Genomic DNA, 17,759 nt, shown 5'->3' with positions numbered 1-17,759 from the left:
CAAAAACTGTAATATTGGTCCTAACTTACCTTACTGACCTCTGAGCCCAAGCAGCTCTCCAGTCACCTCCCTTCAACTCTCACTGGAAATCCCCACATGCCCGATGCTTTGCTGGGAAGTCCCCATTCCCTGCACACATACCTGCCTTGCCTCTTGCTTTTCTTTGGATAGAATACCCTTTCTACCATTCTCTACTTGGCAAAATTTTGCCCATCCTTTAGAATGTAATGCAAGCTGTACCATTGCTGTGAGGCTTATTTTCCCATGAACATTTGTTAATAGTTCTTTATTTTATTGTTCTATAGGTGCCTTTATTGTAGTGCTTATCCCTTTGTACTTTGATGCTCTGTTAATTATTCTGTTTCTGCCACTATATTTCCTTTTTAAATTTTAGGGTCGGGGGTACATGTGCAGGTTTGTTACATGGGTATATTGCATAATGCTGGAGTTGGGCTTCTGTTGAACCCATTGACCAAATAGTGAACATAGTACCAATAGATAGTTTTTCAATCCTTGCCTCCCTCTCTTCCTCCCCACTTTTGGAGTCCCAAGTATTTATTGTTTCCATTTTTATGTCCCTCTGCACACACTGTTTAGTTTCCTGTAATAAACGAGAACATGTGGTATTTGTTTTTCTGTTTCTGTGTTAATTTGCTTAGGATTGTGGCCTCCAGCTGCATCCATGTTGCTGCAAAGGACATGATTTCATTCTTTTTTATGGCTGTGTAGTATTCCATGGTCTATATACACCACATTTTCTTTATCCAGTCCACTGTTGATAAGGATGTAGGTTGATTCCATGACTTTGTTATTGTTAATAGTGCTTCTGCTGCTAAATTTGGAACCCATTAAAGATCTAGGACCCTGCCCATCTCATCTTTGTAGATACAGTATCCGGCTTACATTGAGGCTCATGCTGAATGAAGTAATGAATGAATGAGTGATTTAATCCAACCTTCATTTTAGAGATATAAAGAAAAACTGAAGACAATGTGGCTCTGACCTCAGGTATCTCTTACACATAGAAACCTTATGAACAAGTGTGGGATATGTGTCAGTCTGTATGTCCCACATGTTCCTGAAAGCTGGTACTTTTAGCCAGCTGGACCTTAGTTGAATCTTAAAGGTGAGATGGGATTCAAATATATTGGGAGGGGAGGTGTCCTCTGCAGGTAAAGGCCTGGATTATGTCATGATTGAAAACATAACAATATTTTGGATCTGAAAGGATCTTTGTATGCCAATTGAATTCATACAGCTACTTTATAGGAAAATTAGTACTTAGTCCACATGTGTATAAGCATGTTTCATGATAAAGCACTGGACAAATAAAACCCCAACCAGCCCTGTGATACTCATTCCAGCCACATCATCTTTCTCTCTCCCTTACCCACCATCTTAAACTTTCAAAATATATCTAAAAGGAAGGCATTGTTAATCAAAAGATAAAAAACTAATCTTCTAGTAGGAGGAATGTTTATGATTTCCTTTTATCTGTCATAACAACAGAAAATAGTATTTTAAAGCATGATGGCAAACTGTGTTTTGCCAATGTGGTATATGAAATGGAAATTTACTCTGGCTCGTTCATCCTCTGTGAATAAGATGATCCTACAACAAAATAGCATGAGGCTCCTCTCTGGGGAACAGTGGAGATAAAATATAAACAGTATTTTTATATACTGTCAGATGTTTAGAGGGCTGCCTTACATGATTTTAATATTGTCTGACTGTACCTTCTCCACTTCATTGAACACATAAGTAGGTTTTGATCCCGTCTTCAACACTGCATTTCTCCATCATGAGAAGCCCCTACTAAACCTTCACAGGGTCATTTTGCTTCAATGAAGAGAGTCTTACTCCTCCTGTGACTGTCATATGCTTCTTTCCAGTTTTTTAGAACATGGTCTTTAGAGGTGTTCAAGAAGCAAACAAATGAACCAAATGATCAGATTTTTACAGAAGTTAAACTACGTGATAAATGATAGAATTTGTCTCAAATTCTGCTGGTATACACAAATTCACACATGTCCCTCTGTGTGTGTGTGTATGTGTAATATACAAATGTAAAACAGACTTCCTCTGTATGTGTTCAGTAGAATGATAAATACTAAAGTTTTTTGGACAGATTGAAAGAATAAACCCTGAAAGACAAACAAATATAGAAGACTCTAACATGGGACCAGGTGTTTTATATTCAGAGAAAGTTTCTCATTAGTTTTGAGAGCTCAAAAGAAATATAGCTGTTAGGAGACATGGCAGGTTGCAGCAACAATTAGAAGTAAATGCTGAAGTTTCTTCCAAACTTTGGGAACTTATATGAACAGCTATTAAGAAGCAGTATATATTCTGATTGCATTGGTATAGGGGTGTGTAAGGGGTGATGGAGGAAGATGATTAAAAATTGAGTCTTGTGGGACATCAAATGAAGCAGGTGGAATCTGGGGATAGGATCTTTGTCTAGAAAATTATTGAAAAGGCTAGTGTGGTGGCTCATGCTTGTAATCCCGGCACTTTGGGAGGCCAATGCAGGAGGATTGCTTGAGCCCAGGAGTTTGAGACCAGCCTAGGCAACATAGTGAGACTTTGTCTCTACTGAAAAAAAAGATTAGCCAGGCATGGTGGTACATACCTGTGGTCCCAGCTACTTGGGAGGCTGAGGCGGGAAGATCACTTGAGCCCAGGAGTCCAAGGCTACTACAGTGAGCAGTGATTGTGCCACTGCATTCCAGTCTGAATGACAGAGCAAGACCCTGTCTCAAAACAAAAAAAAAGAAAAATTATTGAAATAGTCTCCATGATGGTAACAAGGCTCTAGACTGGGATCAAAGAGGAAGGAGATAAATCTGAAAGCACAGCCTTGGTGATGGATTGGATATCAGAAGGTGCAATAAGAGGTGAATTTCAAGTCATGACCCTTAGGAGACAGGATAGGCAAAAGAATTTAGGAAGGGGGAGATGATGATGTTCACTCAACTATTCCATAGACTACTCATTCTTGTGATGTGTTCATGGGTGCCACAAGAAGTAAGAATTCTGTGATCAGATAAGTTTGGAATATACTGACATAAAAGTTAAGGATAAAGTTAAACAGTAACTGAAGGACTTTTCATAGCCTTTAATATGCTATGATGAATTGATTAGACTGAGTATGCCGTGTTTGCCAAATTTATCAGATTATGGGGTTAGGTGTTTTGGAGATTGTGTCAGGAAGGGAGGGGACACTTCAGAAAATGATTTCAGAACAAGAGAATGGGGTGTGTTTGTGTGTGTGTACACATACCTGGGTGATAATGACCTATCCAAGTGAGAGTCTTTTGATCATAATAGATATGGAACTTGAGAGAATGTGAGACAGCAGACTAGTATGGTGAATATTTGGAAGTCAGGCAGAAAGATGTTCACCAGAAACATAGCTGAGATTAGATTCTTCTTTATGGCAACCAGTAATTAATAGGAGGACAGGTGATGTGCTTTGGGGTTTGAGGTGGGGTGGAAAAGAGGGAGCAAGGCAAGGGCAACAGACGCCCAGGAAGATACCCAGACAAATGTGCTATTACCGATAACCAGGTCGGAAAGAGCTGGTGCATGGCAATGATTAAAACAGTGGAGCTCTAATCTAGGAGGTATAGAAGCTGTCTGGTTTGTCAAGAAGGACATCTCCTCTCTGTGTGCCTGTTTTGGTAGGGGCTAATGCTAGGGCAAAGCATGGGTATGGGATCCCAGTACTCCCAGCTCCACTCAACAAACACTTCACTGATCTCTCACTTTGTAGGGATAAGAGAATAATGAACAAACAAATAGGTCCTTCTCTCAAGGTAGGCACTATTTCTAAAGGAAAAGGGTAAGAAAGGTAGTTAAACTGCTAAGTGTGATATACTTCATTGATTGATTGATTGATTGACTGACTGACTGTAGAGACAAGGTCTTGCTATGTTGCCCACACTGGTCTCAAACTCCTTGGCTCAAGTGATCCTTTCACCTCAGCTTCCCAAAATGTTGGGATTACAGGTGTGAGCCACTGCCCTCAGCAAGTGTGATATACTTGACAACCGCTTTTACAACAGCTATGAATCCGACAAGGTCTTTAAATGTGATTTGGCAAAGAGGTTTAATATATTTGAATTCTCTAACTTTTTGAGGCAACCAAGGAAAGAAACGTCATATGAGTAGCTCTAAGTCTTAAGCCCAATTTCATCAGCAGAAAATTACTTTTTAAATTTTATTTTTCCTTGTAACCAAGTTTAAAAATAGACTGGGAAGTACACCCCTTTGGAGAAGTTGGAATTGGCATAACGGTATGGGAGGTGTCACAAAGGTAAACACTGGCCCTGGAATGGAACTGCAAGTGTAGTTTTTTTCTTTTAATGGACCATGCTTTTTATTTTTAGAATTTTGAGTTATGTTTTACTCTGGCATATCTTCTATTGTTATCAAATAGTTTAAGCTGGGCCCACCAAATGGGGACAAGATGATAGTTTCTAATGTAAATTTCCTTGGGAGCAGAAAAGCCTTCTGGAAGCACACAAGGTGCCCCATTGTAAGGACACTCCTTTGTGCTAGTTCTTTTCTAGCTCTGACTTGAGCTGGCTCAGAGGGCTTTTGCTCTGCACCTACCACTCCTCGCTGAGAGCCAAGAAGACTTTTCATAATGCCATCTATCATAGGTATTCATGAAGGGGGCATGGAAAAATAAATATAAAAAGTTTACAGTGAGTTTTAATAGTTTAGGGATCTTTCTGAATTATGGTAAAAAGAACTGAAAAGTTACAGCTATGGTCATATATAGATAACTGTTTTATCCCTCCTCCTGTCACTGTGTCCTATAGCTCTCCATATCCCATATATGAGCAGGATTTGGGATGACCATGTGGAATGGTTGGGCACACCTCAGCACACCATTCTGAAGAACCAACCCCACAACTGCAGTTTCAGTGTTTGCTTTGATGTTCACCATTCTCCTGTCTTTTTTTCTGCTTTCCTGCCTCGCACTGAATGGGCACTTAATAAATCTGTTCTGAGCAGAAAGGGAAGGAATACGGTCAGATACCAGTGTTGTAAAAGGAATGCCATCAAAGAGTCATCTTTATCTTGTTTGAAAAGTCATCTCTTGTGTTTGGCTTTGTGTGAGTGAAATGGTCTAGTTATCTACCTGCTGTTTGAAAAGTCATCTCTCATATTTGGCTTTGTGTGAGTGAAATGGTCTGGCTCTGTGTCCCCACCCAGATCTCATCTTGAATTGTAATCTGAATTATAATTCCCATGTGTTGGGGGAGAGACCTCATGGGAGGTGATTAGATTATGGGGCAGTCCCCCCATGTTGTTCTCATGATAGTGAGTTCTCACAAGATATGATGGTTTTAGTAGGGGCTTTTCCCCACTTCACTCATTCTTCTCCCTCCTGCTGCCATGTGAAGAAGGACATGTTTGCTTCCCTTTCTGCCGTGATTGTAAGTTTGATGAGGCCTCCCCAGCCATGCTGAACTGTGAGTCAATTAAACCTCTTTCCTTTATTAATTACCCAGTCTCAGGTATATCTCTACTAGCAGCATGAGAATGGACTAATACGGTATTTGAGTATTCTGTATGGATAGCTTCTCAGACCACCATCCTCTTCTATAATAGCTGCCAGAAAGCCAGGCCTCTGGACAGTAGAGCTTCATCATCCGCTAGAATGCAGGGAGCTCTCTCTGTCTCCTCCCACTACCCATTGAATCTGGCTGCCTTTGTGATACGAGAGTTGTATGTGATATTCTTGGAGAGGAGATTTTCAGAGATGTGGCTTAAACTTTATTCTCCTTAGCATTGTCCTGTAATTGGAAGCTTGGTGTTTGCATGTGAATTGGAATAAAGTGGGAGAAGGGATTTTATATTCTTGATTTGAGCAGGATCTTGGTCTCACATTCTACAGTCACAAAGAGAAACAGATACATTAGTCATTTGGGAACTAGATTCCCCTGGACTCCAATCCAGCGATTACCTTTCCTGTAAGCATTAGTTTCTTCATTTTGGCAGAGAAAAGACAAAAAAATATTAGTTGTTCACTAACTGAAATCATATGGTAGTATCTGTCTTGATGCTGTACCACTGGATTTTGTACAGCTAGGAGTACATATGATACTCCCACTGTACACAAAAAATCCCAAAATGTTTATTTAGTGCTTTTGGCAAGAGAGTGAAAGGGAGAGGTAGTTGTATTATTAAATGTTCAAAGGAATGAACTTTCTGAATTACTGATTTTTTAAAGTTAGGTTTTAAATGGAGATAGGGATGTGGCAAGAGAGACAAAAGTTGCCAACAGCCCGGTAATTACCATGTGTAGAAATAGATCCATAGCAATATAGATATAGCTCTATCCATTCAACCATATGCACATCCTTTCCCAGACCAAGCAGATCTGACTAATGTGGGTGTGTGTACTGGGAAGTCTTTAGCCGCCTCATAGAATGAAGAGAAAATAATGGGCCAAGTTAGGGAGCAGAACCTAAGAGTCTGTTCCATCCAAAGTCATATGGCAAAATGGGTCTGCTTGCAGGTCCCTTAGGAGGTAAATGTGCTGTGTCCTGAGCATGTCAATGCAGCCTCTAAGTGCATGGCTGGTGTTTGTCGTGAACAAGCCACCTTCCTTAAGGCACCCAGGGGAGCAAGAAGTCTGTGGAGGAAGCCAAAGGGTAGATCCTGTATCCTCCTCTCCAGCCACTGCAAGCCTAACATCCCTCTTCGCTGCCTGCTAGGTGGAGGAAAGATGTATGGATGTGATTCCTGATTGTTCTGTCCACTTAGCCATACAGTGTAGCTGACTTTCAGTTATCCATGACATACCTGTGTACTGGAGCTAGACATTGTGTTTATGAGGCATGCTCTTTGAAATTTGGGATTCTATTCATTTTAAGCCCAATTGACCAAAGATGTTTTCAGAGGTAGAGGGAGCTGGAAGGTTGATGGGAAGACAATAATTCAGCACCCTTTGTCTTTGCTCTTGTATATAGGGAAGGGCAGGGCCTAAAGGTTCTCAGCCAGGGGTGTTTGGAAAGGTGCTTGATGTTCAAGGTACATGCAGTGACTCGGGGGCACTATAGACTTTGAGTGGGTAGTGGCAAGGGTTGCCAAATGTCCTTTAATGTGTGAGCCAGTCTTCTACAATGAAGAAACACCTCACCTAAAATGCCAGTAAAGGGAAACACTGAGGAGAAACAGGGTTTTGCCCTCTCTGAAGGCTCACACAGTCATGGGAGTCTGCCTGCTTAGCCTTCCGGGCAGTCTGAGCCCAGAGAGGCTACACCACATTTCATTTCCTTTCTGCCTTCCTGCCTCCCTGCCTCTCTGCCTCCCTTCCCTGTCTTCTTCCTCCCTTCCTCCCTCCTTCTCTTTTCTTCTCTCCTTCCTTCCTTTTCCTTCCTTCTCTCCTTCTCCTTCTTTCCCTCCTTTTCCTTCCTTACTTCCCTTTTTCTTTTTCCTTCTGTCCTCCTCCTTCCTTCCACCTAGCCACCCCTACAGAGGCCAACTATCCTCCCCCATGTTGCCCTCAGTGATGTTGTCACATTCCCTCGGTGGTGTTGTCTGATCTAATGTACTCAAGTTCCTCTCTGAACTGAGTCATGTAGTAGCAATGACAAGTTCTTAGACCAGTGAGAATAGAGAAGGTAGATGTGTTTGGTGGGAAAGGAGAGGGAGAAAGAAGGAAAAAGAGTGAAAAAGATGTTTTATAATTTATCTAGGTATGAGAATAGGCCCCTGAGTCTTTAATCCAAGAAAACGCATTTGATTAATACTAATGGACTCCCTCCCACATCTAGGTCAGTGGTTCCCAAATGTGAGTATGCACCAGAATCCCACAGAGGGTGTGTTCTGAGAGACTGCTGGGAACTATCCCCCGAGTTTCTGATTGAGAAAGCCTGGGGCGGGGCCTGGGAAATTGCTTTACTAACAAGTTCTCGGGTGTTGCTCATGCAGGGACCACACTTCTCTAGGTCTAGGTTCTAGAGACAAGAGAAACACTGGGCCAGTTCCCAACTCCGGAGCACCAGTAGGAACAGGCTGAGATGGGGAGAAAGTTTGCCGTTCTAGACTTTTAATCTTGGCCCATGAAGGAGAATAGAAGATTTGAGGGCCAGCACTTCCCAGAAGATGAGGATAATATCAGCTTCACCATCACCCCTCTTGCTGGGATCCATGCAGAGGCCAATGTGCTGTGTTTTCTGAAATAGGAAAGAAACAAACCACAGTAAGCTTTGCTTTTTTGTGTCCTTCTGTACCAAAGTAAGTGCATTGAACTAGTGGCCTTGAGTGATGTCTGGTAGCTTGGACCTTTCGGCAAGCCAGGATATCAAAGATAACAGGCAATACTTTCTTTTGTTACTAAAGAAGGGGAAGTTGTAAAAAATGGGCAACCTGTTGAAGCTTTCACTAAAGGAAGGCATCTGGTTTAATGCTCAAACTGTTACATGTGTCCTTTTATTTCGGGAAAGCAAACAAAGTCAGGAGTGGGGACAGTGTTTACTATTGCCTTTCCTGAATTCTTTGTTCACTGATAGCAGAAGCACTGGTTGTTTTTGTTTTCCTCTTCCTAATGTGTTAACAATAGTAATGCTTTATTCCAGCTCCAGAAAGGGAAAAACAAATATATTGGCAGGGATGCTGCTGGAAGTATGAACAGGAATGTGAATGAAATGAACACTTTGAGAGCTGTTGTTTTTACTATCGATACCTGATTTTTCAAAATAATTCTAAGAACAGTTTTTCATCAGATTTGACCTGATACCAGAATAACATCAAGCTTTTTTCATCCCTGATGTTCCCCTGGAATCATAAAATGTTATTAGTTTGAGTACTTAGCGGCAGTTTAGAGGTGGCATATTATTTTGGGTTTCATTTTTTATCCAATATAGAAGGCCCTGCGGCACTAAATAAAAATGTCACTGTGTAAAATGTAAAGGCTTTCTGTCACAAATGTTTTTAAAAATTCATGAAGGGCTGAGGATTTGATTTATCCTCTTTCTGTGATTTATTCATATTTAATGTTAGGTTCAACATTTGAAGCATGAAGAACTTTTTCAAATTAAAAACTGGTGAATCAGTTTTATTTGAAGAAAAATCCCACCATGCCAGTTTTTGAATTATAAAGTTCATTCCTCTTCATGTGTTCAAGGGCCAGAGATGTTTGGTTTTCCCAGTGGCTGAAATTCTCACTGGTGAAACCCTTCATTGTTGGGGGGAGGTTGATTTCCCCAACTATGTGGTTGTGACAGCTGGTATCAATAGACATTTTCCCTCAGGCATTAATCATGATCACACATGTGTGATAGCAAAGAGGAAGAGTAGGAACAGACCTCGCCTTAGGAACCATTGGGTCTGTGTGTTTCTTCGTTTTTGAGCTGCTGAGTTGCCTGCGTTTTCAGGAACATCTTTAGGCAGAGATAAGATCTAGTCTTCTATTGATGGTTCAGAAATAATGATAATAGAATTAACCACAAATGAAGGAAATGAAATGAACTGAAACTCATAATCTTTCTTTTTTTAAACTAGTCACTGGAAGCATAGGGTCTGAGACATTGGATTTTTTCCAAGCCCTGGAGGCTTAAAAGACTGTAGAGAAAAGACCTTCTTGGTGGACTTGTTTTTGCCTTTGGGGCAGGCAGGTAGATCTGTCTAGAGGATGTGAGAGTATCTCCCCGTTCTCCGGCAGGCAGGTCGAATTCTAGATGGCTAGACAGAGATGCACTAGGGTACACTGTCCTTGACATCCTGGCTTCTGCCTGTCCGTCCACCTGCCTGCCCATCCTGCCCTCCTGGGCCTCCATTCCTGTATCCCTTCCTTTTGATTTCTTCCCTCCTACTTCCATTCTTCCCACTTGCAGTGACTTTTTAGCATCTCCATTGGGCTGACTATTGTACCTCCATAGATCGAGTCAGCTTCTTATAAAATGAGGGGAACTATGCCTATTTTCTTTACTAAAAATAGTCAACCTTTTATAAGAGCATCAAGGAAGAAAGAGAATAAAAGCTACTGGGTGCCTACAAGGATAAAGCCCTTTTTACCTAGTTTTCTCTCTTGTTTGTCATTGAGGATCAAACCTATTAAAAGGTGGCAGCCAGTACACAGAGCAGGGCATAAACCAAAGAGTGTGGCTTTTTAAACCAATTTTGAGCATTTTGTCATTATGATCTGGATCTTATTCCTTTGCTTAACGGAAACAATTATCTTCATAAGTAAAATCTGTTTTTCCCCTTAGACTATTGGGAAGAAGTTACCTGCAACTACAGCAACTCCAGACTCGTCAAAAACAGAAATGGACAGCAGGACAAAGAGTGAGTTTCCTTAGTTATCTATTTCACATTTAAAAGCATTTAGGGATTTCAGAATAACAGAAATGTGTTTTAGAAATCCATATATAACCTTGATATTTTTTGCAAACACATCAGAAAAATGTACACAATTGTGTTTCATTCAGTCCTCATCATTAGGGTGAGCACAAGTTAGATCCATAACTCTTGTTTTTTTTCTTTTCCCTTATTACAGAACGTGGTTCTCTCATGCTATCTGTATCTCACTCATGTGCAGAGCTAGGGTTTATCCATGTATAATGAAAGCATTTTGCACAGTTAAGGTGGCTGAAAGATTTTAGAGAGTGGCAATTTAAGTGCCTTAGGGATTCATGAGCCTTCAGGTCAGAGAGGCCTAACCACATAACCAATATTACTTACCCTTTACTTCCCACCGGCATCTTCAGCACACCTCTGCTTGAATAGCTCTAGATACCACTGCATGTCTGCAGGCAGGAAGCTCATGGAGAATGGGAAGGATTAGGTGAATGAATGAGAGGGGTTAACTAGAACAGTGCTAGCCAATAAGATATCATGTATGAGCCACATATGTAATTCTAAATTTTCCAGGAGCCATGTTAAAAAAAAAAAACAATTGGACTTAATTTTAATGTGTTTTAACTGAATATATCCAAATATTATCATCTCTACATGTAATCTACATAAAATTGTTAAATGAGGTATTTTCATTGCTCTCTTCATGTGAAGTCTTCACAATCCCGTATGTATTTCACAGGCATAGTATATCTCAATTTGGAGTAGCCACATTTTGTGTACTCAGTAGTCATGTATGCCTAGTGGCAACCATATTGTAAAGTGTAATTTTATCTTTTTTAGTATTTTCTTTTGAAAAAACATTTTCGTGGTTACATATAGGAGGTGTATATATTTATGGAGTACATGAGATGTTTTGATACAGGCATGCAATGTGTAATGATGACATCATGGAGAATGGGGTATCCATCCCCTAAAGCATTTATCCTTTGAGTTACAAACAATCCGATTACACTCTGTATTTTAAAATGTACAATTTAGTTATTATTGACTATAGTCACCCTCTTGTGCTATTAAATAGTAGGTCTTATTCATTCATACTATTTTTTTGGACCCATTAACCATCCCCACCTATCCCCCAGCCCTAACTACCCTTCCTAGCCTCTGGTAACCATCCATCTACTCTTTATGGACAGTATAGTTTTAGAGTAATTCTGGGGTCCAAGAGGGGCTTACTGTGCTTGAAAACAAACACAGTTCCAAATGCTTAGCTCTTCTAAGCATGTGGGAGAATCCTGGCTCCAGCCCAAGCCTTGTTCAGTCCTGAAAGCGTCTATTAACTACATCCACATACCTGGCCCTCTAGGAGCAGCATGGTGGGGGATGGGTTACTCATAAGAGTGGGTTTACAGGGGCTGGGTGTTATGTTTTGGCTGAGAGTCAGGAAGCCCATATTCTAAGACCATCTCTGTTATTAGCTAGCCATGTGAACTTGGGCAAATGATTTTATTCCTCTGGCCTTCCTCTTCATCATCTGCATTGTCTGTGAAGTCAGAGGGTTATACTAGAGAAAACCCCAGGGTTTATCCCAGCATCTTCATCCTCTTATTCAGTTCTGAAAGCTTTATAACTCAGAGGGGAAGTTTTCTGCATTCAGAAAATTAAGCAGCTGATGGAAGAGCCAAAAGGAAAATGTGAACAATTTAGTAGGAACATGAGAAAGATGTCTTTGGGTATAGATGTTCATATGCCTGTAAATGGTAGCAAGTCAGGAAGGGGAATTACTACTGTCAGCGAAGCCTTGAGGGATGTTTATTGACACTCTTTTCATAGACATCAGGATAAGAATTTCTGCAGTTGGGCTGGGCGCAGTGGCTCAGCTGTAGTCCCAAAACTTTAGGAGGCTGAGGCAGGTGGATCACTTGAGCCCAGGAGTTTGAGACCAGCCTGGGCAACATGGCAAAACCCCTAGCTGGGCACAGTGGTGTGTACCTGTAGCTCCAACTTTTCAGAATGCTGAGATGGGAGGATTACTCGAGCCTGGGAGGTTGAAGCTGCAGTGATTGTGCTGAGGTCACACCACTGCACTCTAGCAGGGCGACAGAGTGACACCCTGTCTTTTTTTTTTTTTTTTTTTTTTTGTGACGGAGTTTCACTGTTGTTACCCAGACTGGAGTGCAATGGCACGATCTCGGCTTACCGCAACCTCCGCCTTCTGGGTTCAAACAATTCTCCTGCCTCAGCCTCCCGAGTAGCTGGGACTACAGGTGCACACCACCATGCCCAGCTAATTTTTGTATTTTTAGTAGAGACGGGGTTTCACCTTGTGGACCAGGATGGTCTCGATATCTTGACCTCGTGATCCATCCGCCTCGGCCTCCCAAAGTGCTGGGATTATAGGCATGAACCACCGCGCCCGGCCTCACCCTGTCTTAAAAAAAATAAAAAAACAAAAAAATAAATACACACACACAGACATAAATACATACATACATACATATTCTGCAGTTTCACCCCACACACTCTCTCCGGTTGTCAAGAGCAAATGCTGGGGTAATTGTTCTTCCATGATTTCCACTTAGTACCACCCCAGGTACTGAGAAGCTCCCTAAAAAGCCCCTTTCATTTGAATCATTTCCCTGCTTCAGGATTTTGAGGTGATACCTATGTTTAGGTAACAGGCCACAGAGTAACTGAAGAACTACATATTAGAAAAGAAGTTTTCAATACCCATTTTTAGAATAAAACAACATTCCTGTTCTCTCTCCCTCTTTTTCTTCCTCTGTCTCCCTCTCCTTCATTCCTTTTTTTTTCATTCTTTCTTAAAAAAAATAAAAATAAAAATAAAGAACCCACCCAATAGAGTTTCCTTGTGCCCCTTTGCAGTTTAAAAAAAGGAAATGACCCTGAGCTTGGAATCTGAGCAACCTCCTTCCCTCTACCTTCTAGCCAGAAGGCAAATCTATGACAAAAATTGCCCAGCAGTGCAGAAGAGGGTAGCTCCTTCCTGCACAGATGTCTGTCTCCTTAGCATGCTAAAATACTAGCTCACATCAGGGTTAAGAATTGTGATGATTTTTAAAATGTTCATATGAGTTGGTTTTTTCTGAGTGAAAGTGCAACTCATCTGATCAGGATTTATTTAAACAATTAACATTGTCATCCCCACCCCCTCAAAAGAAAAGCTTTTATGACATTGAAATTCATCAGAAACTCATGCTGGGGAACAGATTGGCATAATTTTCATAACAAGAGGAATACCATCTAAATATTCATAATGAAGTGCCCTGAGGTTCCTCCAGCTTGCCACATCTGGAGTTTCCCTCTTTCTTATTATAATTGATACAGATTTGTGGCCTCCTGGGATAGAAAAACAGCCCAAAGAAAGGACTATTGAATATTTTTCTGAACAAATAGTTTAGTCTTATAGATTCAGGAGACGAGTTGAACTGGTAGGTTGGGGAGAAAAATCCTTGACAGAATTTGTGCAAGGGTAGATCAGGCTTCTGCATAAATTATGACTGCAGGACAAAGGCTGTTTTCCCTGCTAAACCTCATCTCACTTCCTAACTGGACACTCATACCACCTTTGCAATCCCTTTGTTCACTGACTTGCTTCTTAGGAGTTGTCATCTGTGATGGTGACAAATGGTACCTTGTTGCTCTTGTCCAATCATTGTTCCTTTTAGGTTGAGGCTGTATCTTCTACTTGATATCCCCACCACACAGGCTAGAAAAGTGCCATGGATTCAGTGGGCACCTAAAAACTGGTGGTTGAGCAAATGAAGAAGTATAAATGATTTATGATTTGTCAGGCTCTAGATTGGACAGTCTTTTAAAAGCTATTAGCACTATGCATGGTGGCTCATGCTTGTAATCCTAGCACTTCATGGGGACAGAGGCAGGAGGATCTCTTGAGCTCAGGAGCTTGAGACCCCAGCATGGGCAACAACTACAAAAATAGAAAAAAATTAGGCATGGTGGCACAAGCCTGTGGTCCCAGCTACTTGGGAGGCTGAGGCAGGAGGATCACTTGAGTCCCGGAGGTCAAGTGGTGAGCCACGATCGTGCACTGCAGTTTGGGTGACAGAATGAGACCCTATCTCAAAAAATTTATAAAAATTAAAAAGCTGTTAACCATTGGTCTCCTTTGCCAAGTGTATATATACATGTATATGTCAGCCTCTCACAATGAGACCTTAAACACAATGGTAAGAAACGTCTTTCAAAAGTATGTTTCAAGCACCTGCTTTAAGAGCCCTCTGCATGGAAAACAGTTCCATTCACTATAAGAAAACAGCACATAATGTTTCTCTTAAAAAGTATGCTTAGATTTAGCTCTAAAACATGTTTATATAAACCCCTCACGCACGATGAGATGCAATGCTAGGAACATCTCTCAAAAGCATGTTGAAACACTTGCTTGCAAAGTTTTCTGCTTGGAAAACAGTTCCATTCGCTGTATGAAAACAGCACATAAGGCATCTCTACAGAAGCAGGTAGATTTAGCTTTTAAAGGTGTATATGGAAACCACATATAATGAAACTTGAAACACAATGGTAAGGAACCTCCTTCAAAAGCATATACAGAACACCAGCTTACAGAGCTCTCTGCTAGGGAAGCAGTTCCATTTACTGTCAAAAGAAAAAGAAAAAGGCACCTTTGTTCCTGTAAGACTCTTGAGTTCGTTCTGGGGTCTGAGTGGTTAGTAGTGGTTGCCCACGTTCCTTGGCTTGCTGGTGTTCCTTGGGACTTGCCAGACCCTCTCTTCTTACCAGCCACTGCTCTCCCAATCAGCCTAAGACTGTTACCAGTGGAGGGTGTCCAGGTTCTTGGCATCTTGAGCAAAGAATTGGACAAAATGCACAAACGAAGCAAGGAAAGAATGAAGCAACCAAAGCAGAAATTTATTGAAAATGAAAGTACACTCCACAGGGTCAGAGCGGGCCCCAACAAAGGGGCTCAAGAGCCCTGTTACAAAATTTTCTGGGGTTTAAATACCCTCTAGAGATTTCCCATTGGTTACTTGGTACATACCCTATGTAAATGAAATGGTGGCCCACAGTCAGTCTGATTGGTTGCAGAAAAGTTTGTTTGGTGGCTTATAGTTAGTCTGATTGGTTGAAGTGAAGTTACAAAGGTACACTACCATGCCAACATCTGATTGGTTGCAGAAAGCAACTAATCAGAGATAACTTCATTTCTCCATCTGCCACAAAGAAAAGGAGGGGTATTTGCCTCTGGTCCTTTTGTTACTTAGGTGTGGAAAGTTGGGGCTTTCCTTTTGATTTAGTTCTAGGAAGTCAGTGTGAATGAATCAGCCTTAGGTTCCCTGCCTCCAGATCCCATTCTGCCTCAAAACCACCAGGGACAAGCCTGTAGTCTGATGAATTCAGGTTTATTGGCTCATTGCGACCAGGGAAACTGCACACCAGGGGACATGTGGATGTCACACCAAGCAAAAGAAGAAAATAGTCATTGCAGATTTTGAGAAGGGGTGGAAATTAGTGAAATGTAAATAAAATGGTGTTTTGATAGGGTCAGTGCAAAGCAGGCCTGTATGGCAAGTGGTCAGCATCAGGTCTGGACTGTGAGGTGGATTCAGGTCCTGTTACTTTGGCAGCTACCAAGTGAAGATAAATGTGCAGTGCTGTGTCCAGAAACTCCTTATGTGAGGTGCTGCACTTGGGCTGGGAATAAAGACTGCTGCTCTGGATCAAGTGACTTAGTGCCTTCAGGCAAGAGTGGAATGTTTCATTCTTCCTGATAAAATTTTTTTAAAAACCAGGTTTCTGGTAGTTTGTCTCTAAAATCACAGACTTTGTCAGGGAGTGAGAAAGTAGGAGCACTCAGAGAAGGGGATTGTTAAGGACATTTTGCAACTACTGCATATGCTTGGGAGAAACACTGTTTCCTGATCACTTTACACGTGGTCTTATCTGTGTCTGTTATCCTAGCCTCAATAATGGCTGGGCAGATTGCTCCCTACTCAATCTGGCTCATTTTTGCTTTCTCACCACATGTTTAAATAGGAAAAAAAACCATAAAGGTCAACTCTCTTTGCTCACATATCCTCACCCAAACTCACTCATTCTTGGGCCTGGGGATTTGGGTGCATCCAGTTTGCAGCATTTTTCATATTCACCCCTTTAGTGCCTCCCATGCCTGCTGTATACTGAAGCCCCTCACACTTGAAGTCCCAGCAGTACCTACCTCTTCCTAAGAAGCACCTTTCATCACTTGCCCCGCAACATAGGCATCGCTGTCTGGATTCAAAGTGGGAGCCTTCTCAGGAGGGTACCCAACCTACCCATGTGGCTTGAGATCTGCATTTCAAATACAGTCGTCTTGGAGAAAAAGGTTATCTCCCTTTGTGTTTTCCTGGTAGGTTTTCTTTCTCTAGAAGATTCTCCAAGGAGCCTCTTCTCATCTTAGCAGAACATTGTACCATTGAGAGGAGTAGTGATCTAGCTTCTGCTCCATTGTAGAGACCAGAAGGGCTTTGCTTGTCAGATTTTCATTTCTTCTTTTTAAAATATACTTCTCTTTTTAGAAGAGAGTAAGCTGTGTCATAATTAATACTTGTGAAATAATTTGAAAGTCAAATTCCCAACAGTGTCTGAGACTGAAGGTGGTAGTTTGGAGTTATGGTCAGCTTCTCCATAAAGCAAGGTGCTGGATTGGTGTTGACAGACATACTGATGGATACATCGTGTTTCATTTCCCTTTCTAAATTTAAATGTAGACCAGGGCTTCTTCACCTTGGCAGTATTGACATTTGGGCTTGATCATTCTCTGTTGGTGAGCGTTGTCCTGTGTTCATTGTAGAATGTTTAGCAGCATCCCTGGCCTCTACCTACTAGATGCCAGTGGCACTCAACCCCCATTCCTGCGCAGTTCTATATAAGCAAAATTGTCTCCAGGAATTGCAAATGTTCCCTGGGAAGCCCTAGTTTCAAATTGCTGGTATAGACTGTAGTAAGCCCCACAGAGGGCATTGTAGCATCCCTGCTGCCTGGCGCACAGTAGACACTCAGTTGTTATTTACTAAATAGATGACAAGCCTAATATGTATTTCACTATTCCTCACTAGCCCCACATCCTCGGAATCTGACCCAGAACTGGAGTTCCCGTCTAAATCTAGCATACAGCACACCCACCCCCAGTGCTGTCACCATACTGGTCCACCCTCCAGATCCCCACAACTGTTTTACTCCTTCCTAGAATTAAACATTTGCTAATACTACTAGACCAGTGGTTTTCACAGCATGGTCCCGGAACAAGATGCAGGAGCATCACCTAGGAACTTGTTAGAAATGCAAATCCCAGCCCTACAGAATCAGAAACCCTGGGGGTGGGGCCCAGTTGATCTATTTTTACAAGCCCTCCACCTGGCGCCAATGCCCACTCAAGTCTGAGAACCACTAACCTAGACTAAGTT

General features: G+C 41.6%; 1 protein-coding gene across 18 annotated transcripts in view; it reads left to right on the top strand.

Moving 5' to 3' along the window:
* Window positions 1–17,759, top strand: part of SH3KBP1 (SH3 domain containing kinase binding protein 1) — a 385,481-nt gene that overhangs the window by 255,045 nt on the left and 112,677 nt on the right. For all 18 annotated transcript variants that reach the window (XM_078364233.1, XM_054251116.2, XM_078364234.1 and 15 more), the window contains one exon: window positions 10,233–10,308. In XM_078364233.1, coding sequence (XP_078220359.1) covers window positions 10,233–10,308 — 76 coding nt within the window. The remainder of the gene's footprint in view (window positions 1–10,232; window positions 10,309–17,759) is intronic.

The sequence above is a fragment of the Callithrix jacchus genome, chromosome X (genome assembly GCF_049354715.1).
Source record: "Callithrix jacchus isolate 240 chromosome X, calJac240_pri, whole genome shotgun sequence".
In the NCBI taxonomy this organism is placed as follows: domain Eukaryota; kingdom Metazoa; phylum Chordata; class Mammalia; order Primates; family Cebidae; genus Callithrix; species Callithrix jacchus.
Note: the sequence above shows the minus strand (reverse complement) of the source record. Positions and strands in the feature narration are given on the sequence as shown.